Here is a 27,306-nt window from a genome sequence, read left to right as displayed (position 1 = left end):
ACAAAGAGTCAATTTTCATCCATAATGACTAACAGTTTTGAATGAAAATCCCGTTAACAATATAAAAGGATGCAAAGAATGTCAAAAGTAATAAACAAAAATACAATTAAATGTTAGAAAGAGAGAATAATACTGCCACATTTATAAATTATAAGTAAAATCTTCGAAAAATCTACAAACAAATTGAAAATATTTGCAATAATCTCGAGATCCTCTCTGGATAATAATCTTTGGCTATGGGCTAAGATATGACCTAGATGAACAACAATGCTAATTTGATGGGTAGCTTCCTTCTTTATAATGTATATCTGTGATGTCAACATCTAACCCTACCATATTTTACCTACTTCTATAGAGATGCCACAATTCCACATTGCGTCATGAACATGTGTACTTATTCCAAAGATTTACAGTATCGGCGAGTTTGGACTTTTTTATATCCTATTTTTGCTTAAACCTGGTTCACATTGGTTGACGTTCACGAGCAAACCTGACAGAAAACCTAGGAAACATTGGTGTTAAAGAAGTGTTATAAAAATGATAATGCTTGACTTGATTAATCTTGGAAATCCAGCTAAACAAAGATGAGCAGAGACAGTGTGTGAACCCAACTTTAATATAATAATATATCTTATATCTATATTTCTCAAAGTATGTCTGTTTGTCATATGTCTGTTTGTCGTATGTCTGTTTGTCGTATGTCTGTTTGTCGTATGTCTGTTTGTCGTATGTCTGTTTGTCGTATGTCTGTCTGCATTCTGGCTCGAGCTATTATTAGAATAGCCTAGCTGGGCAACAATGCTGACGCAATGTCATTGCCTACCGGCATTTGAAACTTACTAACTAGCTTAGTGGAATTTTCTATTGGGAATGTGCCAGGCCACTAGGCAATGGCCTGGCACTTGCTGGAGAGCTGCCTACCAGCAAGTGGTAAGCAAATCTCATCACTTCTCATTGTTTATAAGCTGATTTTCAATACCCAGGCAATGCCAGGAGGCACAGCTAGTCTATATATATTTCTCAAAGTATGTCCGTATGTCTGTCTGCATTCCGGCTATAGCTATTATTAGAATAACTGTTGCTAGACATCAAAGCTGACTCAATGTCATGGAGTACCGTCATTAGAAGCCCAGCAGCTTACTGCAATTTTCCATTGGCAATGTGCCAGGCTAAAAGCTTGAAAGTTACAGTTGTTTTACAAAGTTTTAAAACCTTTACAGTTGTTTTTATTTTACTCTTAATTTATTTCAACTACACAAAACACTTCTCTCATGATGAGTAGTTTGAAAGTTAAAATGGGAAATGTTGTTATATGTTAAATACAAATCAACTTTCTGTCCAAACTTTTTTATTACCCGGGCAACGCCGGGCAGCACAGCTAGTAATATTATATGTATTATATTATATAATATATTATTCCCCTATTAGTGCCTCAGTCTAGATGAAATGTAGTTGTACAAATCAGATTACAGTTTCATTAAATCTCCAAAATGTTCATATTGCTAACACACTTTTGCTAAAAAAAACAGCCATCCTAAAAATAAAGGAGAGAATTTGATTATTTCTTTAAAGATTCCACTAAACAGGAAAATCTAGCCATTGTCCTGTTTGAATATTTTACAAAAAAAACCATTGTAGATGAATTAAATAGCTAATGCGTTAACATACAGCAAATGTATGCTTTCTAGAGATCTGCTATTGAAAATACCTTAGAGGATATTCAATGCGTGAAAGACTATATCCAGCTATAAACATGGTATATGCCTCTCAGAGAAAACCTTTTTTTAAGCTTCAAGAAGAGGGGAGTGAATACTAATACTTAACCTGAGCCTGTCTATATTTCGGTGTGTGTCAGGGGTCAGTGACCTTTTGGGGCTGATGGTGCCTTCCTCATTATCATTTGAATCTAACAAGAGTCGAGACACAGATCCATCAGCTAGGAGTAGAAAAACATTATTATTTTAACGAAATATATAAAGAAACTGAGCATAGCTCAAGTCGTCGAGATTCCCTAACTGCTGAACTTAGAGATGTCTAGCCGATATCGCAGCGCAACTGTTTGTGCTCTTAAAAAACCCAGCCTCTGCATGCGCTAAGCAGACATCATACTCAATCATTGAGGGATTGCTCATGCAAAAAAAATTCATGACAGCGGAAGCATGTTACGAAAAAAACCGGAAGGAGCAGCAGAGAAAGAGCAAATTGATAGCAAAAAAAAGAAAGAGAGTGGATAAGTAGAAAAAAAATCACTAGAAAAAAAGGCAGAGACAATCAAAAGAAGAAAAGAGAAAGAGTGAAAGAGCCAATGGAGAATCGCCCTGAAAATGAGAACCAATAAACAAAATAACAGTTGAAAAAATCCAAGGTAAGTTCAGAGATTCAAAAATTGAAATTTGAATTGCAACATATGGTCAGTCGTATAGTACTATGTACCATACCTGTGAGACGGCCAGTCTGTGAGGCCAACTCCACTTCAAGGTCATGCATGGTATCCATATCTTCCTGATCTCCAATCGGTGCAACATTGTCATACCGTGTCATGTCGTCTCCATCCACAACTATGAACACAACTAGAAGTTTATAGAGTGGTTTAATGATCTCTGAGAGCAATCAACTGATGACATAAACCGCCTGATCACGTTACGCACTTGTGGTGATCTATATATATTTCTCAAAGTTAGTCGTATGTCTTATGTTTTTCCTTCGGTATGCCCAGCTATAGCTATTAAAATCTTGGATTTAAAACTCCGCATACAGATGAATTTGAACTCATGGAGATTGCATGTATCAGGTTATCATGTTGCATGTAACAGGTAAACTGTATGTATCAGGTTTTTTAAACATCCACCACCCACGTCCCATCTACATCGGATCTAGTAAACCAATTTCAATGTCAGCAAATCGCACAGCCAATAAGCAGTCGTAACACATGTATATTTCGCTCATGTGTATATGGTTTATGTTTATATGGTTATTGCTCACATGTGTATGGCTTCGCTCACCAATAGGGGTGTGTGATCGCACACTGAGGGGGGTCTTACTCCGGCGAGGTGTTACCACAGTCCTATTTGTCACGGTATACTCTGTTTTGGTCCGCCGAACTCCCAGTCCTGATTCTGATTGTCTAGGAGAGCCTTGAACATTCCCTCTGGTCGAAGAATAGCTGGGGATATTTCGGTCAAATATAGGGTTGGTTAGATTGGATGCCTCTGCAGCATTTACAGCAAATGATTGTTGCTCAGTAGCAAAGTTTGGAATTGCATCCCCTGAGGACTGGCTAGCCGACCAAGAATAGCTTATTGTAGTTTCTGGAGGCGGTTCAACCTTCTCCAACTACAAAGGCATCAGATGCGTGTAAAAAGGATTAATAAAAAGCACATTAAAGTGTGCAACATCCTGTGAGAGAAATGTGCATTAATTTAAAAATGTACTATTTTTCAACAAACCAAACAAACTGAAATGAATGTATAGCATATTTGAGACAACCAATTACATGGTTATCCAACTAGTATATATAATGAATGATAACTCTTGAATGTTATATTCTTTATTATAAAGAGCAATAGAACTACCTAATGAATTTAAGTAACTTACCTAGAAATAGAAAGCTGGATCCTTACTAAAACTTTTACTAGAACAATACCCGTGTGTTGGGTCAGCTTAAAGGTTGACTTGCAATAAAATTCACATTACAGTTGTTTGATATGAAAAGATTCACCATGTCTTACTCTGTTGTGTTGTAGGTGCCAAATACGTGAAAATGTGATTAAAAGCTCAAAAACGAACAGGTAATCGCAGCCATCACAAAAACACTGTAGGTTGGATTATAATGTAATTATAATCTTTACTATAATAAGAACCATGTCCCATGTCCACCTGCAGCCACGCTAAAAGCCTTAGGAACAGAATTGTAACACACAAGAATGAAACCCTAATATTCACATTCCCAGCCAAGAATGTTCCGGAAAATAATTCTAGAAATAATTGCGCACGTACTTATTACAGATGACTATCTGCTGATGATGATTATAAAATAAATAAATATAGGTTTGTTTTTCACCTGAGAATAATCAAACTCGTTCCAAATCTTTTTAACCTCTTCCTCTTGGACATTCCCTCCAAGACTACTCTCGGGTCTCCATGATTTGCTGCCGAGGGTGTAAACTGAAAAAGGCAGCTGTGAATAATCATATTATCAGCTAACGAAAATGCTGCTAACATTACAGAAAATACACATAACATCAGATATTGAAGTAATCAACACAAGACTATCTTAATCGATGAGTGTCAATTACAAGTTGTAATTAATATAAAAAACTATTATTGTAACAGACCAGTAAAATGAGAAGACAACTCCTTTACACTGGTTCTTTTGACCTTAAAAACCTATTTGGGTGTCTTTGGACCAAAAACTATCCCAACAAGGTTGTCCATAGCTCAAGCTTTTCCTTGACTCTCACCCTTATTGCTAATTTGATGCTTTTTGAGAGGCTGTCCAGGGGACTGAGGCTTTTCTTTTCGTGGAGTCAGCGTCCTCTCTGTAAACGCTGCTTTCACACCAGCGGTGAAGAAACCAGCTAAGACATCTGAACCTTGATTGCTGGTGTACCCATGAGATTGGCCTGAGTTTTTGTACTTGGCTATGAGATCAGTAAGGGACGGAGACGGGTGTTTCGTAAGAGTACCAACCCTGAAATGTTACATTAGTTATCAAGGAGAAAATTAAAACTGATTTGCAGTCACAGCGATCATTGACAGAAAATGTGTGATATTTGGCAGGTCAACAAAAAATTATCCATAGAAAATAATTTTGAATGGGGTTGACCGGTGCCTCCTTACCTATTGTAGTCGATTTCAATGAGTATGGATCCAGACTATTAACAGTCCAAAGCCTAATCTATATTTATAAATCTCAGTGTTTGTCATTCGTCTGCCCAGTTATAAGCGATAAAGTTTTAAGAACAAAAATCCGTTTCACAAAGTATTTGAAATCGGAACCTCCAGGTCTGCAGACTAGCAAACTAATCCACTATGCTACGCTGTCCAACTGACCATACTGATGAATGATTGTGAAAACACTCATTACATCAGTTAAAATACTCACGCTTAAAGCTATTAACTAGCACAGTTGATCATTACGCCCAACATTTGTTAAGTTAACTTCTGATACGGCTCTTACTGTAGTAAAGATTTTACTAGCTTATATTACTAACTTACCAGGTAAGTTACTCAAATTCATTTGGTAATTATTTTATTACCTGTAAAATGCTGAACATTTATCTAATCTAATTTACATTCTTTTGAAAAAGTGATGTTTTAGAGGCAGTTGAAGAAACATGTTGATTGCAGTACACGAAGTCTGATATTTGTTAGGACTTGAAAAACAAATGGTTTTAGTGTGAAGTTCTTGTTTCTGAAGAGGAGAAGCTTTCTAGCTTTGTCTAATTTTGATCCTTCATTACTAAGAATTTCAATCAGTGTGTTGTTAGAAACTAATGTTCTGTCAGCAGCCATTTTTAATTTCTCGGTCGGTTAGAAATGCCTACAGTAATTTCCTGATATCTCAGAAACTAATTGGCCAATCAATTTGAAACTTCAGAATTATACTGAAAACCAAACCAGGCACAAAGTGGCTAAAGTTATAAAATTTTGTAATTCTACATAAAACTAAGTATAAGAAGAGAAAGTGAAACTATGAATCAGAGCTTACTCGGCAAAGGTGAAACAACTCCAAATTATCGAGAGCCCAGTCTTCAAAATGTTATGCCTTTGAACTGATTTTTTATTAATTTTTTAATCAATAAAAAATGCTTCTCTCAAGATTTCCACGTGTTTGTGGTACCTGAGTACTAAATTTGAAATTGTCCTCTCTCCACCATATGTCAACTTGCAGTATGCGTTTACTTGTCTAGATATGTGTGGCCCACTTTGGTATGGGAAATGAGTTAAACTTTGAGACCATCAAGACACATCTCAAAAAACCGAAAGCTCCGGCCATTGCGTTCATCTCTCAGTACACCTTCATGCCATTTTCAATTTCTCAGTCAGTTAGAAATGCCCTCAGTATTTCGGCGATATATCGAGAACTGATGCCCAATCAACTTAAAACTTCGGTATTAACCAAAAACACATACTGAATGAAGCAACCAAACTAAGTGAAACTATGTAGCCAAGTTTACTCAGGCGTATGATCAGGTGGGAAAACAACTCTCCGAATTACCCCACGCCCAGGCTTCAAAATGTTTAGAGTATTTTTCTTTATCTCCCTTTGTCTAATCCTGATTTTTTTAACAAAGCTGTACATTATTTATTTTTGTCTATACTTTACTTGTATCTGTGTTTTAAAGCGTACATTTACTAGCTCTGCGCTCGTTTTTATAGCTACTTTTGAATAATTACTGTTTGCTAGATATAAATATATGTTTGCTCACACTGTTCTATATTGTAATCTCTTATATAAATCTTGGTGTTGGTTTGTCTGTTGTCTGTCATTCGTGGGTCCAAATACAGCGATTAAAAACTAGAAATGAAAACCCTGCTTTGCACTGGAATTGACCTTGAAAACACCCGTTCTGCAAACAAGCATGCTATTCAATACGCTACACTGTCCTTGCCATACTGTTGTATAATTGTTCAATTACTTGATACAACTGCCAATCTTTAACGCCGGTTGGTTAAAATAGCCCACTTGAAGATCATGATTACGTGAGAGACCACGACACAATATCTTTTCTTAACGCTGGCTAATTTAAGTTAAATTAACTAATTCCCAACTTAAGTTACAATAACGGCTGTTATTATAGATTAAGTTACTCAGATTCATTGAGTAAATAAACTTAGCCATTGGCAACTACCTACCACTGTTTATAAGCTGGTTTAAATCTTAAAAAAGTTTAGCATAAAACGTAAGAAATGTTTTTTAATAATCTGCTTTAGCTTTCAAATATTATGCATTGGCCGGACTCACACAGAAATAAACAAACACCTTAATTTAAAAAATAGAATAGTTAATGTAGTAATATTGATTAAAAATACTTTTTTGTGCAAAAACTCTATTTACTACCAGTGCAACGCCGGGATTCACCTAGTAAATAAATATATACCGTAAAACCTCTATTTGAACGCCATGACGCTCTATTTCTGAACCCTTCTCTATAATAGTGCGAGTCAAATAAAGATAGAGTTAAATAGAGGCTGGCGCTGTATTTTTTAAATAGCTCGTCAGAATATTGGCAAGGTAAATTTAACACTTAATTCGTCAACGGGTGAAGCGAATGTCGCCTATCTTTTGTACTCTCCTTTGAGCAGAGCAACATTAACCCTTTTGGATGCAATAAATCTGCCAACTTACCTCAAACTTGTAATAACTCGACAAAAAAACTTGTCAAACATGATCTCTAAATAAATAGGCTTTTGGAAGCTGAGAAATATCTCTACTACTTTAATTTTATTTCTTTCAATGAACCTGCGATGATGATATATATACATTATATATATCATCATCTTTATTATTACATGTAATATAGCATGTGCCCTGCTTTGCAAATTGTTGAACCCTTAGATCTTTTATTTCATTCTAAATTTGAAGGCATATTTTCATATTAAAATGATATTTAACAATGTTACATAAAAGTTCATTGCACTCATTGATATGGTTGCTACAGTTTGCAGTACAACTGGCTTTTTATGTGCGATAAGAAAGGATTTATGAGCGTCGATCAATTGTAAGCCATGTTAAAATAAATGCAAGGATGCTATAAAATAATATGTTATAAACTTGCAAATTTATAAATTATATAATGATAATCTATTAAATGCTACAAATCCGTATTCAAAAACAAGTAAAATAAATGAACTATACTTATAATACATGCAGAAACAAAAATTAATACTTTTAATTTCAACAAAAATATTTGCATTTTTTTGCTTGGCCAATTACGTTCTGATTGTTGCTTGCGTACGAAACCATTTCACCATCTTCTAGCTGTTCAATACCTTCAACAGTGTCTCCTGACCTGAACTCTTCTTCTGCACTGCTGAACTACATGTAGTTGATACTAGCCTCCAAACAATTGTTTCAGCAGAGCATACTTTTTATGGGTTGCATTTCACACAAATAATGACAAACTTTTAACCGTTGGGTTGGTAAGCACAACTCTTAGCCTAAAACTTGTACATGTACCGTGAATGTAAACTATTTTTCACATATGCCGAACTATCAAGACTGTGTTAAACAAGGAACTACTATTAGCCTGATACGGTTATTAATTATTTCTTAGAAGTTGCTTTCAATGTTTTAACGAAAGCCCAAAAGCTTTGAAATTAAAAAATAGACTTCGATACGAACAAAAACACTAAAAGAATTGGTAATTGTTATCGATGTAATCGAGTCATTATTAGTACGGTTCCGTGGACACTTTTTACTGATCACTTGCTAATGTGGGTTCATAAAGATCAAAGTGGTGGTCAAATGGAAGTGATGTTAAATGAAAGGTTTTATGGTATTTATATATATATATATAAATGTATAATGAACCGCATATAATATATTTTATATATTACATATATTATTTCTGTATTATAAATATATATGTATATACATATGCACATACATGTATATACATAGATTTGCAAGCATTGACTGTTGCATTTAGATATAAATAGAAGTATTAAAAAGAACAAACGAGTTTGGTTGAAGTTGACAACCTTTCAGCTCAACAAAGTACAGCAACTAAACAACTTCTTAAAAACTCAGAAAGCAATCTATAAACATTCAAAACTCCAGTCTATTTCTATTTACATTTCTGTACTTAACAAATACTATCATTATGTTGCTTGCTCTTAGTACCTCCGACAGACATGACTGACACTGGAAAAATTATGCCTATACCTTTCATGTACGTAATTCACATAACAAAATGGTAAATCTACTCCCAACTTCAATTATATATATTAAAACTGCTCACCCACAAATGTCTGCTGCCTTCTCTGCAGCAGTTCGAGGCCGTGAACCTCTGTGAAATGACGTATTGCTTCTGCTTTTGGGTCTCGCTAAACCACTGGCTGGCCTCAAGTTTCGACTCTCTGCTCTTTGCCTATCAGAAGGAGATGTCTTATGAGCCCCAACCTGCTTGTGAGGGGTGCGTGCTCTCGTTGACTTCCTAGCGGATGCCGGTTTGCTGATATCTATTGAGTCACTGATATCAACAAGTTCTAGACTGGAGGAGACGGATTCCCCACCGACCCTTCTGAAAACAAGAAAGTACGATGATTGTTAGTACTATAGATTGATAGTACGATGATTGTTAGTACTATAGATTGATAGTACGATGATTGTTAGTACTATAGATTAATAGTACGATGATTGCTAGTACTATAGATTGATAGTACGATGATTGTTAGGACTATAGATTGACAGTACAATGATTGTTAGTAATATAAATTAATAATACGTTGATTGTTAGTACTACAGATTAATAGTACGATGATTGTTAGTAATATAGATTGGTAGTACAATGACTGTTAGTACTATAGATTAATAGTACGATGATTGTTAGTACTGTATATTGGTAGTACGACGATTATTAGTACTATAGATTGATAGTACGGTGATTGTTAGTACTATAGATTGCTAATACGATGATTGTTAGTACTATAGAATGATAGTACAATGATTGTTAGTAATACAGATTAATAGTACGATGATTGTTAGTGCTATAGATTAATAGTACGATGGTTGTTAGTAATATAGATTGATAGTACAATGACTGTTAGTATTATAGAGTAATAGTACGATGATTGTTAGTACTATAGATTGATAGTACGACGATTGTTAGTCCTATAGATTGATAGTATGATGATTGGTAAATGAGAGAATCCATGGAATTGTCACAATTGAAACTGGAAATTCTATCGGATTCCCTATATTTACCCTGATGGTATGCATGACAAAATATTAAAAACATATCTATTAAAGAATGGGGTACCAAATAGGCATGTGCAGCTATAAACTCAAAGTTATCTCCTACATGCTATGTTTGGCGATATGAGAATGACACGATAATTGTTCTATGAATTCCCAGTGAATAGTTAATTGCGATATAACATTTTTCGACACATAAAACAAGCATTCAGTTATCGTGGTCTGGCTTGCTGTCTGTCGGAAATCGACAACGACTTGCATCTTAGCGATGCATGCTTGGGTCGAGCAGTATTGCCACTTCTGGAACTGTCAGATTAAACTGAAGGGATACCATTGCAACACATCCAGTCTGACAGAGCCAAGTAGCCATTTCACTTGCCCAATGTGTGAAGGACAGATGTGGATCTTTAACATGCCCACATTGCCAGTTGTCTTACGGGGCCTCAAAATTATGGTCTACATCCGAAAGACCCAGCAATTTAGGGTTGAAAGCTCGCTGAGAGCTTTTTGTCAGATCGACATTAAGCAGGACTCGAACCACCAAGCCCTTGGTTGACAGTCGATGTGCTATCACCAGGCCACTCTGACACTCTCTTATAGTGGTCTAAAGCATTAAATATTGAATATTTCTAAAAATATTGAATATTAATAAACACCTTTGGCAATGGTTTGCTAATGCATCACCATGTATTCACTTATCCTCAACAGGTCAAGAAGTCAACAGGCCCTCTCTGACTCTGTTATTGGGGACCATCATGTATCCCAATCGAAGTAAAAACTACCATATTTCTCTTCAAATTGTGATTATAATTCAGATGCATCCCGTGTACCCTAATTCTGTAGCCTTTAAAAGTAGGACATCCATTACAAACTTAAAGCCTGGTACACACAGCATCATAATCATTCATAGATTATGTGAATGCCTTAACAATGGCATCACCATGACGATGGCATCACCGACGCAACGCAGAGATGTCAGAAAACATTGCAGCTGTCAAACTTTCAAATATTAGTCTGCGCAATACACAGCATTTAAACAATGGTGAACGACTGTTTCAAATTGCGTGATCTATCTTTCCCTTCATGGTAGTTGTTGCGGGACTAGTATTTCAGCAACCACATTGTAAAATGAGAACGTTATACCACAGACTATTAGCTGATGTGAACACAGATGGGTTTGTGATAATGTGAACATTTTAAATAAACACGATCACAAATGTAGCATGAGCTTACTGGGGATACACCATGATGCCAGACTCTACTTAATGATACATAACAATCTAAACAACTTATACAGAGACTAAAATTTATTGCACTACAATATTGTTTCGTATGGTTTACAGTAAAATCAAAAGCACAGCTTCAAATCTGAGCAAACCACACTCGTCAGGTGCTAAAACCATACTAAGTTAATGCAGTTGTACATATCAGCTATTAAGAGTCAAGCCTAATATTTAGACAAATTATGTGTTATTACACAATAACATAATAATCTATATACACTGTATATAAACTTTTTTTACCCAGGCAACGCTCGTCATTCAGTTAGTTAATGACTAAAACTTACTGCAGTACAGATGGTGCAAGGTTCTTTTGAAATAGGGCAGTTGGTGCTGGCACAACCGTGGGATAAACTCTAAAATCAATAACTCATAAATGTGCAGACAACAAACTGTGCATGAAGGCTAGCATAGCTCAACAAATATTTTATCCTGGACAAACTACCTACTGGGTGCTATATCGAAATACATGTATGACAGCTTTGTGTTTTGACATTACAGATTTTGTTTTTTCATATGCACTGATGATGAAAGTATATATCAAAGAATGGGCCTTTTTCTCAAGAGCTGATTAATGCGTAAGCCAACCTCACCCTCATTCACATCCCTATTCACACCCCTATTCACACCCTTAGTCACACCCCCATTCACACTCCTATTCACACCCCTATTCACACTCCTATTCACACTCCCATTCACACCCCTATTCACACTCCTATTCACACCCCTATTCACGCCCTTAGTCACACCCCCATTCACACCCCTATTCACACTCCTATTCACACTCCCATTCACACCCCTATTCACACCCCTATTCACACCCCTATTCACACCCCTATTCACACCCTCATTCACACCCCCCCCTCACACCCCTATTCACACCCTTATTCACACCCTTAGTCACACCCCCATTCACACCCTCATTCACACCCCATTCATACCGTCAATCACACCCTCACTAATCCTCACTCTATAAAAGCCCATCTGCTTCAGGTTAGCAGAGTGTTTAGATGCCAACACAGGAAATAAGCGGTACAATCAGACGACTCGTCTCACGACTTCATCAACTAGGAAAGATATATGATATATACTATAGATTATTCTTACCTTTCCTCTGTTGGACTCGAATTTTTCTTCGGCTCAATGACATCTTCAAAGACTAGGTAATGACTTTCATTGTCACTCGTAGTATGAGGCTGTCAATACGTGAAGAGAACAAGGCAGTGATAATGTGTTCAAAAATTATCAGCTACAGTTTTAAAAACGATATTTTTCAAAATAAAAAATGTAATTGCTAACTATATATGAATAATATGAAAAAATAAAATATGTAATATATAAATATATACCATGATATATGTAAAAATAATAAAGTATCAGTTCTAACAATGAGAAAAACGCAATACGAAAAATTCATCAAATACATTCAACAATTATAAACAATAACTGTGCTAACCTCTCCTTCGGAAACCTCCTCAATTTCTAGAGCTGTGGTTGAAAAGCCATTCAAACAATTATCATAGCCCTGCTTAGACTCCTGAACAGTAGCCAATATGTTTTCAAATAGGATGGGTTCTTCCAACTCCGTCCCATCCAAATCATCACCTACGCAAGTATAATCTTTGCTATAGTGAGAGCTTTGTCCATTCGAAGCAATGGTTGGATGTTAGGAAAACAGACTGCTTTACATGGCATACAAACTTGTAAATTCAGCTTCACGGCCATGCATGGCATTAGGAATAATTGTGCGTATAGCTATTACACATGACAATCTCCAGGGCTGCCAGGGTACTACTTAATTATGAAAGAGCGTAATCTTTGTTCACAGATTAAGTAACATTAGATAAAAACAGCAAGGTCCACATTTGCAATGACTACCTACAAAGTCTATTATAATAATTGGTCTAACAGACAACCAATGTTTGCATGTAGAGACATAAGTTATACTGGTATGCTGGCAGTATCATGTGTAATGACCATATGCACTATTATTCCTTCTTGCTGAAAGGTGATTGAATGGTTCAGTGGTAGAGCACCTAGCTGGGAATATGATTATCAGGGTTCAATACCTGAACAGCGCTATTGTTTTTCCTAATACTCTTCGCGTGGCTTTCAACAGGTGGAATTAGCAACCTTATTCACAAGGTGTACACATCAATTATTGAAGTCAATTGTTGTTACCAGCAAACCAACCTGTATCTTCAAGACATTTGGTGGGTTCGCACTGATCGCTAAGAAACACTTGCCTGAGTGGTCAACCATATAGCCATTAATTTGATTTGCTGTAGGTGTTGGGGTCAAGGATGGCACTACAGACCTTCTGTTTTTCTTTAGCAAAAGTTTTTCTGCATATGAGAGCTCAGAGGAAGTGAATTCCGGTTGGTAGTCAGTAGCGGGTTTAGTGGAGCCTTGAAGGGTGCTAGTACCCTCGTCCACATTCACTCCTGTGTGATACAAACAATCCGCTTGATAATGCTAACTACAGCTGAGATCTATACAACCTTAAGACTTTTATGAATTGACAGGCACACAACTCCGAATTCTCTGAGAAAAGCATTTTAAAAATAAGTTGGAAGTGATGATTGCCTTTGGTTTCTAGTACTATAATTCTGTAATAATCAAACAAGAGCTCATTCCTATAATGCTAATAAATCTAGCTGAACTATTGGCATCTGAAATTAATGTGACCAACTGTTACACGACAATCTATATTTATAAATTCCATTTTGTCATTGTGTGCTTGGTGTCTGTGAGGTGTGTGTGTATGGTGTGTGGCGAGTGTGTGTGGTGTGTGTGGTGGGTGTGTGTGTCGAGTGTGTGTGGTAGGTGGGTGTGTGGTGAATGTGTATGCGTGGTCTGTGGTGGATGTGTGTGTGGTGGATGTGTGTGTGGTGTGTGTGTGGTGTGCGTGTGGCGAGTGAGTATGTGTGGGTGGTGTGTGGTGGGTGTGTGTGTGTGGTGGGTGTGTGTGGTGGGTATGTTGTGTTGTCTTGAAACCATTTTCATGTTTTTTGCAACACTGATTTGCGCTATCTAAATCAAAATATCTCTTTCCTCTCAGAAGACAGCATGTATTAGTAAATACTGGCAAATACGTACTAGTCAAACAGTCAGACTATTAGGAGAAAATTTTTAATGGTTTTAAATTGTTCAAAGCATCCTAGAAACTGCTGAATGAAATATTTTCATGAGGCAGCATCTGGCTATCAGCTGGGATCAAAATGCGATATTTAGAAAATATAATCCTATAAGGTCAAAGGTTACAGAGCTTATTTTATATGTTCAGAAAGCTTATCTGTAGTCTACTTGTTTTGCCCGTTCAAAGCCACATCCCTCATTTCTACCGCAGCTGACAATGCAGACGTTGGTGATGCCTTTGATAAACTCAGGCAATGATTAAAATGCCCTGTATAACAGTGAATACAAACCAAAGTGGGTGATGACAAAGTGATTGATTGAATCAAAAGTAGGTCAAGGTCTAGTTAAAATGTAAAGCATCCTCAGAAAAAAACAAGGTCAATGAAATAAAACTTACGAGGAGTATGAACAGGTGAGACTGTTTGAATGTTTGGTTCATTCGAACCAAACAGAGTTGGTTTCTTGAGATTGCGTGTAGATGTGACAGTCGGACTTGGCTTAGGATCAGTATTTTCCTTCCTCCACTCAGCAAGAGCTTGCTGAAAAGATTGGGCAGCTTCCTTTTCATTGTAATCCCCATCGAGCAATGAGCTTTGACCAGACTCCTCTTCTATGTCCTATAGAATAATGCTCGACTCAAAGTAGGCATGAGGGTGAAATTGAGGAGAAGAGATCAAGGCATGACAAGGTAAACATACCATAATACCTACATGAAAGAGAGATCAGTGTATGCAGGTGTGTGCCTCAAAGGTAAACCAATAACAAGCCTTTTTGATTGTAGTTACTAACAACATTACAATGTTCTCCAGTTTTATGTTACCAACAGAGTTTCAATAGTTCAGAGTTATCTAACCCTAACAAACTGCTAACCGCTTATGAATATAATAATAAAAATGTGTAAGAAATAATGGAGATTATTGTTTCCAAATGTGAAGATGAAAAGTATATAATCGACTCGCTCTGTTACACTCTTTTTAGGAATGAGCGACATTAATGCCATTGGCCTCAGCAATTTTGATAAATCGTTTTTCATATATGTCAAAGTATCGCACCGAGTTAAACAAGAAATTACTTTGAGTAAAACATATTAGGCAAATACAGTTATTAATTACTGTGATGGCATTGCACTCAAAGTTCTAAGGAAAAAAATCAAAAAGCTTTGGAGTTAGAAAACAGACTTCAAGACATAACAATGGCTGTTCCTGAAGAGTATTCTCAACATTCATCAAAATGTTTTAAAGTCTTCAGATTAGGTTATGAACTACCTTATGATCGAATATGAAAACAATGGATAGGATATAGACCTAGTGACTTCGAATCAGAGTTTCGTTCTGATGATTCTGACGATCTTCTAAGGCACACCATCACTATAACCATGGCAAGTGGCAGTCTGATGGAGGCGTTGTTCAATTAAAAAGTGATGCTGTATTTTTAATCCTTCTCTATAGTGACGTTCTAGTGAAGGTGGCGTTCAATTAAAGGGTGGCGGTCAAATAAAGGCTGTACAGTAATCACTTCCGATTACAGCAACCATGACATATCAGACCTACTGATGAAAAACTGGCCAACATGGATGGTCTATGAAAACAGACCTACCAATAAGCGAATGACTAACATATACCACCCATAAGATCAGACCTGCAATTAGGAGATTAGCCAACATAGAAATGTATGAAAACAGACCTGCCAATAACAGACTGGCTCACAAATGATGTCCATAAAAACAGACCTGCCAATAAGAGAATGACATATATAATGATCCATAACAGCAGACCTACGAATGAGGGATAGACTAACCAATAGAGACCACCCTCAAAACTACAGCTGCCAATGGAACACAGGAGTAGAATTCATCTTGAAATACAGAAGTACTGATGAGGGACTAGCCAATAGACCCTAATTACAAGCCTGCCAACAGACTGGCATATAGACAAGCATTTTGACTAAGGGATGAGCCAATAAAAGGCCTAAATTCTACCTTCTGCTGAATTATGACTGTGCTCCGGTGAGGCTCTTCCCATGTTATTCTATTACGCTCATGTGGTGGCTGTCGGGCTCCACTAGATGGCATAGTAGGAGGCTCACTGAAGACTGAGTCATTTCCTGTTTGATAGGTGAAACATTTGAATATATTGCACATAGTTCGTATTAGTTACAATCAGAAGTTACTTCAAACTTTTTTACATACAAAACTGGTCACTTTCTAAGTATTATAAGAGATAACAAAAATAATTAATTTTAGGTTTTACAATATGCCATAAATAAACTTGCACCAAATATTAGCAATTTTTTCAGAAAATAACCGTAATTTTTGTAATTAATTGTTTTTGATGTTTGAGGTGATCTGAATGCCAGGATGTTCTAAGATTAAAATTGACGACAAAACTTGATCGCGGTTGAAACACGCTGAAGAAAAATACGCACCGAAATGTCATCACTAGTTAATATTGGTACTATAGTAGATATTGGCGATTGCACCCAAGTTAAGCGTTGCGCGTCTTTAATTTGTCAGTCTCTCTGCAACTACAGAAGTCATAATCACACTTTTGCTTGATCTGAGCACTTTCACCGCAAACAAGTTTTTTCGATTTTAATCTTGAAAGATCTTTGGTAGTTAGATCACCTAAACTTAAAAAACAGCCGTAAATAATAGAAAATCACTAATAATTTCTGATAAAATCTACTAAAGATTTGCGCAAGTTCATCTACCAAAAAACTACCAACTTCTCAACAAAAAGCTCTCTGTAGCTAGACTTCTGATTGGAGCATTCTCTGTAGCTAGACTTCTGATTGGAGCATACCTAAATGATTTTAGCAAACTCTAATTCAGGGATATTGAATGAAGCGATGCGCTATGTCATTTGGGTCTGTGCACATCTATTAAAAACAGGCTCATAGATCTATTTGATTAATGATACTTTTGCAGAGTTAGTAAGTACAATATGTAAGCACAAAAACTGTAACAAAAAATCCCATAAATTAGTCTTTTAATAGTAAATTAATAGTAAAAATTAATTTAATATTTATTAAATAAAATTTAAATTTATTAAATTTAATAGTAAATAAATTAGTCTTTTAATAGTAAGCAAAAACTACAGAGATTCTCAAGTTTGAAATAACTGCTGTGAATTGATACGCTTTGCACTGGGTTTGATCTGACATACTGCAGATCAGCAAACAGATGTTCTATCCACTAGGCCAAGCAGCTACACTGCTATACGATGGAATAATTGCTGTCATATTTATTACATTGGTTATGATACGCACACTTGAAGCGCATGCAAAATATTACTGGTTATTACTTGTAACATTTACGAGCTGGCTTCACGGTTCTTATTATAGTAAAAGTTTAGATACGTTTAAGTTACTAGCTTAAGTTACTCAAATTAGCTAAATTTGCCATTGGCTAATTAGTCAACCTAGCCTATAACAACCACATTACCTGCCACTGTTCATGAGTTGTATTCTATTACTCGTGAAATGCCGGGCATTAATCTTGTCTTTACTATAATAAGGACCGTGTACATCCGGCCAAAGCCATGTTTCGACATTCGGAAAAAATATCACAACACAAAGGAATGAATCTCAGACATTCGGATCACCTGTCAAACACACTACAACCTGCATCGGTCAATCATCTTGCCACATTTTGGAATAATTGTGCACATAGTTATTACACATGACGATCTCTCACGGCACACTGAACTGCCAGTATACTAATAGAAATAACAATAAAATGATGATTTATGCGTCTGCCAATCCACATCGAGTATTTAAAAATGGTCCAATAAAAGTGATATAGACCAAAGCAAAGAAAAATTTATCCAATGACTTGCGTAATCTTTAAAAACAACCATGATTATGATAAAACAACAGTGAGTGAAATCTTTGGGCATATTGTGAAACAAAGTGTGGCTCACAATTACTGTTCATGCTTTATATATGCAGTTTTTGTATGAAAGGTTTTTGGAAAACTGATTGAAATGTAAATTGTTTCTGCAAGAAACATTTTATTGCCTTAAAACCATCTTATTTTATTGTCCTAAAAGCCATATATTGTCACATCCTCAAGCTTACATCGGAGATACCTAATACAGCATCTTGGAGCATCTTACAGTATCTAATCTACTATATAAGATACATGGTGAATGCTCGATGTTGCCTGAGTAATAAAAAAGTCTTTGTGCAGAAAATTAATTTTTATTTAACATATAACACAACAGTTACCATTCTAAATTTCAAACTTTATAATATGAGAAACGGGTTTTTTTGCATTTCAAATGATTTACGAAAAAAATAAGACAACTGTAAAGGTTTCCAAAATTTTTCAAACAATTGTAACTTTTAAATAATTATAATGCCATAAAAAGTGTTTTTTGCAGTTGGATTAAATTAAGAGAAAAAATAAAGCAACTGTAAAGATGTTTAAATGTAAAATATAAATAAAATATAAAATAATTAGCACGTTTATAAATCATTACTTTGAATGAAAGCTACTACTAAAACTACTACTACTACTAAATGAAGCTACTAAAATGAAAAATCTCGTGAATCAGATTCAATTTTTATCCATAAAGTCAAACCTCTACTTACATCTACCTCACACCTACATGTACTCTATGTACAATGTAATATTTAGGTAAGCAAATATCTGTTTTGGTATACAAGATAATTTCTATAATTTTTCGTTCGTAATTTCTTGGATGACTACAGAAAAATAAAACAAAAACAATAAAAATTCATACAAGTTAAGTTAATTTTAGCTAGTGAGAATTACAGCAAGGAGTATAACTTTCGTCGAACCAACTCATTACTAAGTCTTCCTTCTGCTCAAGAAGGAAGACTGTTGTTTTGTTGAAATAAATTAGGAGGAAAGATAAAACTGTAAAGGTGTTTAAATGTAAATGTGAAATTATTAGCAAGTAATGGCTAAACATAGTCTGTTTTGTTACAATTACAATGAAAAATTATTTGGTATACAATTATATGATTTTAATTTGTTTCAGTGTTGGCATCATTAGGTAAAAATATTGTATAGGGTGGTATAGAAATCCATAGTAATTATCTAACACAAACACCTCCTGGTAAAAATCATCAAAATCAATCATCATTACAAATTATTAACAGAACAATATGTTAACCTTAGTAACTATAGTAACCTATAGTTGCTAAATAAATGCTACCTGCTTACTTGTATCTAAGTAAAGTAGCAAACCAAAACCTTCTTTACTATATTTTATTGTAATAATTTAGTTTTTACATATAATTTATAAGTTTACATACAAATTTTTATATAGTTTCATAAAATGCATTTATTTTAGTTTTATTTGTCATAACTTGGAATATTTATTGTTGTTTTTGAGTCTGAAACAAATTAGTAATATATTGTATTCTAATTATGAGAGTTTCAACAAACGAAACAAACATCAGAATGAACAAACTTTGCATGTCATGTTTTAGGTACTACAATGTAGCCCATAGACTCACACCACCTTAGACTGAGTTCAGTATTTCCATGCCATGTATAAGTGGTATGAGTTTCAGCCTTGGCCGTGGCAGGAGATTTTCAGCTTTCAGCTATTTCAACGTGTAACTAGTAGACAGTAAAACAGGTCATAGTTGTAAGTCACATAGATGAAGAAAAGTGGATACCTCTGGGAGTTGCAGTGATCTTGGAGAGAGGGACAGAGTGGTGCTTGGCAAGGGCTCCCTTGAGGTGGAAGGCAGTAAAACACCCGGAACAATACACCTCTGAACATTCCTGGCACATCTGCAAGAAAAAATACAAAAAGCTTAGCACTGTCAATTATGTTCCTTGACACTGCCTGTAAACTGGATACTAGGGTGTAAAATAAAGATAGTTATGGGGAGGTATAATGTGAACTCGTTGAGTAAAACAAATCAAGACCAGCTAATTCAAACAAAAGGGCTGATAAACTGAAAAAGGCAATTAAACAAATTGCTAATAATTTTATAGATAATAAACTTTTGTTAGTTTTATTACTTTTAATTACATTTTAATACGTTTAATAGTTTTCATTACTGTTAATATTACTGACATCTGCTATGCTATAGCCAGATTTTTATGTTATGAATCTCATGGTGATGCCCAAAAAGTGCTATAAAAGAGTTTCAGATCCGAGCTGCCTGGCATCTGTTGTCCGACTCAGTTTCCTTAGCTTGAATGATAACAATGAAAGACTTAATCAGAACATCTACATTCTAAAAAACATGTGCTATTCAACATAATTTTATTTTATTGGTTTACCTCAAATGATTAGAACAAGGACTTGAGATAAAATAATAATAACACTGAAGAATTAAATAAAATATCTGCATTCTAAAATACTAAACTAAACAATACTAGTCACATCGTAAGACTGTAAAACCTAAACATTTGTTGGTCTGGGAATTGTCTTACCTTACTAACATTTCATCAGTTTCTCTCACAGAAGCTTTTATGAGTTACAATGAATTTGTTTTGATTTTTTGTGCTGCACAATAACTCAATATTTAGTAAAATTGCACAATGAACTGAATGCATATTCTCAATGCATTTGATAGTACATAGTGTACTTACTGTCACTGCAGACTTGATATCACACTGTCCGCATATTGGACCGGTTGGACGAAGGCCCGGCTTTTTGTTATCTCTTTGGGCTATAAATGCTAAAGTTCCTGGTCTAGCTTTGTCCTTAGTTTTGGGAGATGAAATGACTGGCTCATCCTTGAGTACTTTTACCTTACGCCCCTTGCTAGAACCCTGTGTAACACGCCTAGCAAGCATGAATAGGCGATGATTATACCCAACCATATATCGATTTGAGAAATGATGCTGATAAATAGATTATCTTTTAGATTTATTCTAATATAGAATACCTATTCAATAGATATTCATAACAAACAAATAATTACTATTACTTATATGCAGTACAATACATAATATAATTTTACAATCAACTGATGGAGGATTCTCTGAGTGCCATTTTAGAAGAACATTTTATTCTTATCATTATTTATATTATACCTAGCCGAATGTCCAGCGTTGGACGGGTATTAAAAATCAGCTTATAAACAGTGACAAGTAATGTAGTTGCCTGTCACTTGCCTGGCACATTGCCAATGGCTAATTTGTGTAAGCTAGTTAGTAAACTTACTAGTAAGAGCAGTGAGAGCAAGCTTAATTACGTTGCGTAAAGCATAGCGCTATGCATATTTTCACCCATATATCGACTCATGTAGTCCGATAAATCTATCAATCTCGCGAAGCTCAAAACTTCTGTGATACAAATTCTTCATTCCAAGATGTTAATAGCTATAGCTGAATACACAGAATCACACACAAACTTTAATATTTATATATAGATATGATCAAAACATATTATGATTTACATAAATATGCAGATGTTATAGAAAGACTAATGGTCATGTACAAGTTTAGACCTTTTTGATATGGTTTCAGAGTACAGGAAGAAACTGTGACAACACCTTTCCGTGACGTTACAATAGGTACTGAAAAAACCCAACCACGTATTGATTTGAAAAGTGATGCTGGTAAACAGCTATATAAGCATGCAATTGAATAAAAGAAAGGCTGTTTTCTGCAATGGCGTCATGACCGCTAGAAAAAACTAGGTTTATCAAAAGAGAGTAGGGAGACAATTTCTAATTATTTTCACATATATGGTACAATACTAAAATGTTTTGTTAAATATGTAGGGCATAGGAAATGCAAAAATATGTATGCATTACTAATTATTAGCATCGGTATTCATCATCAAAATGATGTTCTTCGTTAAATGCCAAAAAAAATGAATAGACTAAAATCAGGTATTATTGAGTGGGTTTAACAGACATGTTTAAAAAGTTGGTAGTTTAGTATGAAAGCGAAGGAGTGGGGATATATGATATATCTTTATTACGCTCTTAAAATTTTAGAGCTGAGACAAATTTATGATGACTAGCAGTCTAGCATGCAACTCTAATTCAAAGTGAAAACAACTTCAAAAGTAAGGTGAGCACAGCTCCAAAAAACTTTGGAGCTTTTTAGTTGCAGCTCCTAGTGCTGCAACTAAAAAATTACCCAAAGTAAGCACAACTCCAAGAATGAAATCAACACTAATACAATATGATGCATAAATGTGCAGATTAAAGAATAAAGTGAACACAACTACTAAGATTAACTAGGTGAGTGCGTCTCAACGAATTGAGAGAAAACAACTCAGAAAGAATCATCGTGATCAAACTGAGATGAGAGAGTTACAAATGTAAACTTTTGATAACCTTTTGGAAACAAGCAAATGCAATATAACATTGTAATTGCAGCAACATCGCTATTAGATTAGGAAATAGAGTATAATAATATGCTTGACTACCTCGCTGAAATGCAGTCTCGCAGTAAAGGATGATCCTTTCTACACATTCAGATGCTGTTATCAAACTGTGTACCCTTACCTTTGGTTTTACTGGAGCCTTCTTCAAAACATCTTTAGCATGAGAATTCAGATTCCCTTCCTTGCCAGACTTCCAATGACCACCTCCTCTTTGCCTGAATGAATAGAACACACATTCATTATGTACTGAAATAAGGTAAAAAGAAAAGCTATAATCTGCTTTACAAAGTGACTCAAGTGGTTAATGGGATATCCTCCCGTCCAGGCCAAAACAGCAGTGTAAAAAATAATGGACATATAAATTGCTAGTAGACACTAACTTCTGCTAGTAGACACTAACTCCTGCTAGTAGACACTAACTCCTGCTAGTAGACACTAACTCCTACTAACAGATACTAACTCCTGTTAGTAGATACTAACTCCTGCTAAGAGATAGTAACTCCTGCTAGTAGATACTAACCCCTGCTAGTAGATACTAACTCCTGTTAGTAGATACTAACTCCTGCTAGTAGATACTAACTCCTACTAGTAGATACTAACTCCTGCTAGCAGATACTAACTCCTGCTAGGAGATACTAACTCCTGCTAGTAGATACTAACCCCTGCTAGTAGATACTAACTCCTGTTAGTAGATACTAACTCCTGCTAGTAGATACTAACTCCTGCTAGCAGATACTAACTCCAACTAGTAGATGCTAACTCCTGCTAGTAGACACTAACTCCTGCTAGTAGATACTAACTCCTACTAGTAGATACTAACTCCTGCTAGCAGATACTAACCCCTGCTAGTAGATACTAACTCCTGCTAGTAGATACTAACTCCTGCTAGTAGACACTAACTCCTACTAACAGATACTAACTCCTGCTAGTAGACACTAACTCCTGCTAGTGGACACTAACTCCTGCTAGTAGATACTAACTCCTGCTAGTAGATACTAACTCCTGTTAGTAGACACTAACTCCTGCTAGCAGATACTAACTCCTGCTAGGAGATACTAACTCCTGCTAGTAGATACTAACTCCTGCTAGTAGACACTAACTCTTGCTAGTAGATACTAACTCCTGCCAGTAGACACTAACTCCTGCTAGTAGATACTAACTCCTGCTAGCAGATACTAACTCCTACTAGTAGATACTAACTCCTGCTAGCAGATACTAACTCCTGCTAGGAGATACTAACTCCTGCTAGTAGATACTAACCCCTGCTAGTAGATACTAACTCCTGTTAGTAGATACTAACTCCTGCTAGTAGATACCAACTCCTACTAGTAGATACTAACTCCTGCTAGCAGATACTAACTCCTGCTAGGAGATACTAACTCCTGCTAGTAGATACTAACCCCTGCTAGTAGATACTAACTCCTGTTAGTAGATACTAACTCCTGCTAGGAGATAGTAACTCCTGCTAGTAGATACTAACCCCTGCTAGTAGATACTAACTCCTGTTAGTAGATACTAACTCCTGCTAGTAGATACTAACTCCTACTAGTAGATACTAACTCCTGCTAGCAGATACTAACTCCTGCTAGGAGATACTAACTCCTGCTAGTAGATACTAACCCCTGCTAGTAGATACTAACTCCTGTTAGTAGATACTAACTCCTGCTAGTAGATACTAACTCCTGCTAGCAGATACTAACTCCTACTAGTAGATGCTAACTCCTGCTAGTAGACACTAACTCCTGCTAGTAGATACTAACTCCTACTAGTAGATACTAACCCCTGCTAACAGATACTAACTCCTGCTAGTAGATACTAACTCCTGCTAGTAGACACTAACTTCTGCTAGTAGATACTAACTTCTGCAAGTAGACACTAACTCCTGTTAGTAGATGCTAACTCCTGTTAGTAGATACTAACTCCTGCTAGTAGACACTAACTCCTGCTAGTAGATACTAACTCCTGCTAGTAGATACTAACTCCTGCAAGTAGACGCTAACTCCTGCTAGTAGACACTAACTCCTGCTAATAGATACTACCTCCTGCTAGTAGCTACCAACTCCTGCTAGTAGATACTAACTCATGCTAGTAGATACTAACTTCTAGTAGACACGAATCTTAGGTTTATCACCGTAAAAGGTTAATAAAATTATCTCACTTGTCTAATCTCATTTTTCTAAGAATGTAGAAAAGACAAAAAACTGACCTCTAGAGGAGATAAAACAACACCTCTTAAAGAAATATCTATTCAACCAATTTGAAGCCAGCCGACATCAATTTATGATTGTTAATACGTTGCGCAACACAAGTTCTAATATAACACACTTCTCCAGTTTTAGATGCACTCCAAGATTTTACCCGTGTATCTATAAAATCCTTCATTGATATTCGTCTAGCACTATTGCTAAAAAAACGGGAACAAGCCAACAAAATAATCTACTATAACTGTGGGTGTCTGAGCAACTCCTTTCATATTGAACAGCATGTGTTTTGTTGACAGGGTTGATGCACAAAAATATCTTTGTTATCTCGCCTGGATACAACTGAGGCTGGCAACCAGGGAACCTCAATGACTGGAGACACGTCCAGTTGCAAAGAGCAATTTAAAGTTGGATGTCAGTCCTGTCATCGCCAGTAGCCTTTTTTGGGAATTGAATCCCAACCCGTTGTTTGAAGGTCAGGCATTCTAAACCAGTAGTCCACAACTGCATTCCCTATCATTTATAAGGTATCAAATGGGAAACAGGTCAACAGGTCAATGCTCTGCATCGAGAATACATAGACATGAGCGTATATGACATGAGAGCACTGAGTAGCAGTAGTATAGTGAACAACTAGTCGATGATCCAACCAGCCAGCATTTTATATATCTATTTAAAGTGGGAACATAACTCACTCTCTCAACTCCTTTTCCCTGTTCATGGTGAGTTTAAGTTCTTTTAATCGATCTTCCATTTGCCTGCTCTCTTCTTCAAGTTGTCGAGTACGACCTTCTACCTCACTACTCTTCATATTCCTGCAGCAGACAATGGTTGACCTTTTGAAGGCTACAGAAATAACACTCAAACCTGGTTCCCACTGATCGGTGCTTACCTAAACTGTACGATATAAATAGAAATGTTTGGCTTAGCTATATATTTTTGACCTGCTTGATCAATGTAAATTGCGACAGTATCCAACGTGAATCATAAATAGCTAATGAACTAAAAGTCTACATTTTCTGTTCAGAGTAAGTATCAAAGAACAACTGTTTGGCAGCAATGTACTTAAAACTACATATTGAAAAGCAAAAGTAACAATGAAAAGTTTTATCAAATATATAAGAATGGCAAATTACGTATCGGCTGAAAGTTGAGCAACAGCACTACCAGCAGCAACTAATTTTGATAGTCTTTGTGGTTCAATATGGGTATAATTGAAATTTCTTGGATATTTTCTAGTGCGTGTTATCATTAGTAAAACATTTCAAGAAATCTTATTCATTTTTTCAACAATATTCAGCCACTTATATATGTCTGTGAAAGAAAGCGAAAACAATTGAAGTTACTGAACTCCAAACATAAAACCCTCAGCATGCTATGTTAACATAGTAAAGTCTTTAAAAATAAACTTCGTGTTACAGAAAACATCTGACTAAAAGTTATAAGAGTGATTGTTTCATGGCTTTTCCATATACGTTAGCAATGAGACGATGATGTGTGGTGATTTTGTTAAAACAATTTCACAAACTCAAGCCCTTTTGTGTAATCACCCAGTGAAGAGCAATAACCAATGCATAATCTTTTAAAAAATTTGCAATATAAAACATTTTTATTATGAATGATAGCAGGCCTCAGAGTTCATTCAATTTAGTATTCATGTTAACTCACAATAATACATTTAATGGCAACAGAGAAATTAAATTGATATTATACTCACGCTACTCTAAGCTTCATTGAAACGGGATCTTTGTGACTAGACGCAAATGACATTCTGTTTTTTTAAAGCTTCTTGGTATTCCAGTCTAAACTGCAACAGACTAACAACGTAAGCAAAGAGTATTCGTTTTATAACAACCGAATAGCATAACAAATCTTGCCAAGTAAGGTAGAAGTGCAGTTTAAAATTGAAGTTACTCTGTTTTATAGCAGTAAAATAATTTTCAGCATTAGATAAAGACTTACAGTTCTATTTATTCCTAACACATGAAACGGGTCTTAACCTTGGCAAAAACGGGACTGCCAATGGGCGGCGTTAGCCAGTTGCTGAGGAGCCGAAACATGGCGTGGGGTGTCTCTTGCTTAAAAGTACGGAAAGTTACATTTGACTAACTTGTGATTGGTCATATTCTGAATAGAATAGGTATAATCTGAATTATAAACTCAGGTTTCGACAAACCGATAGTAAAATATCGCCTTTAGCGATTATAAACGTCTACAACACAATACATGTACATGTATACAGCTCAGCTCTAGAGCTACTATTATATTGCTAACTACTGTTTATTGCACGCGTTTCCAGGTGTGCTTGCACATGTGCAAATCGAAGCGGTACAGGTCTATGAACGCAACGTGAGACCGCAAAACGACATGCGCGGTTAAAGCCAGTTTGTGCGTTTTCCACCTTTTTTGCGATTATTTTTTGCTTTAAAATC

General features: G+C 35.8%; 1 protein-coding gene across 1 annotated transcript in view; it reads right to left on the bottom strand.

Annotated features, from left to right (window-relative positions):
- Positions 1-26,683, bottom strand: part of LOC137402684 (uncharacterized) — a 28,633-nt gene extending 1,950 nt beyond the window's left edge. Inside the window, exons 1-17 of the mRNA XM_068089190.1 lie at positions 26,592-26,683; positions 25,570-25,689; positions 22,789-22,888; positions 20,921-21,103; positions 19,993-20,110; positions 16,319-16,443; positions 14,738-14,957; positions 13,449-13,646; positions 12,659-12,807; positions 12,310-12,398; positions 11,490-11,558; positions 8,967-9,248; positions 4,461-4,690; positions 4,061-4,164; positions 3,027-3,333; positions 2,439-2,558; positions 1,825-1,936 (exon numbers count right to left, since the gene is read on the bottom strand). Of these exons, the coding sequence (XP_067945291.1) occupies positions 1,825-1,936; positions 2,439-2,558; positions 3,027-3,333; positions 4,061-4,164; positions 4,461-4,690; positions 8,967-9,248; positions 11,490-11,558; positions 12,310-12,398; positions 12,659-12,807; positions 13,449-13,646; positions 14,738-14,957; positions 16,319-16,443; positions 19,993-20,110; positions 20,921-21,103; positions 22,789-22,888; positions 25,570-25,689; positions 26,592-26,644 (2,579 nt within the window). The 5' untranslated portion in view covers positions 26,645-26,683. The remainder of the gene's footprint in view (positions 1-1,824; positions 1,937-2,438; positions 2,559-3,026; positions 3,334-4,060; positions 4,165-4,460; positions 4,691-8,966; positions 9,249-11,489; positions 11,559-12,309; positions 12,399-12,658; positions 12,808-13,448; positions 13,647-14,737; positions 14,958-16,318; positions 16,444-19,992; positions 20,111-20,920; positions 21,104-22,788; positions 22,889-25,569; positions 25,690-26,591) is intronic.
- Between the last annotated feature and the right edge of the window lie 623 nt (positions 26,684-27,306).

This window comes from Watersipora subatra, chromosome 8 (assembly GCF_963576615.1).
Source record: "Watersipora subatra chromosome 8, tzWatSuba1.1, whole genome shotgun sequence".
In the NCBI taxonomy this organism is placed as follows: Eukaryota; Metazoa; Bryozoa; class Gymnolaemata; order Cheilostomatida; family Watersiporidae; genus Watersipora; species Watersipora subatra.
The sequence above is the reverse complement of the archived record's forward strand: the minus strand, read 5'-3'. Positions and strand labels throughout refer to the sequence as shown.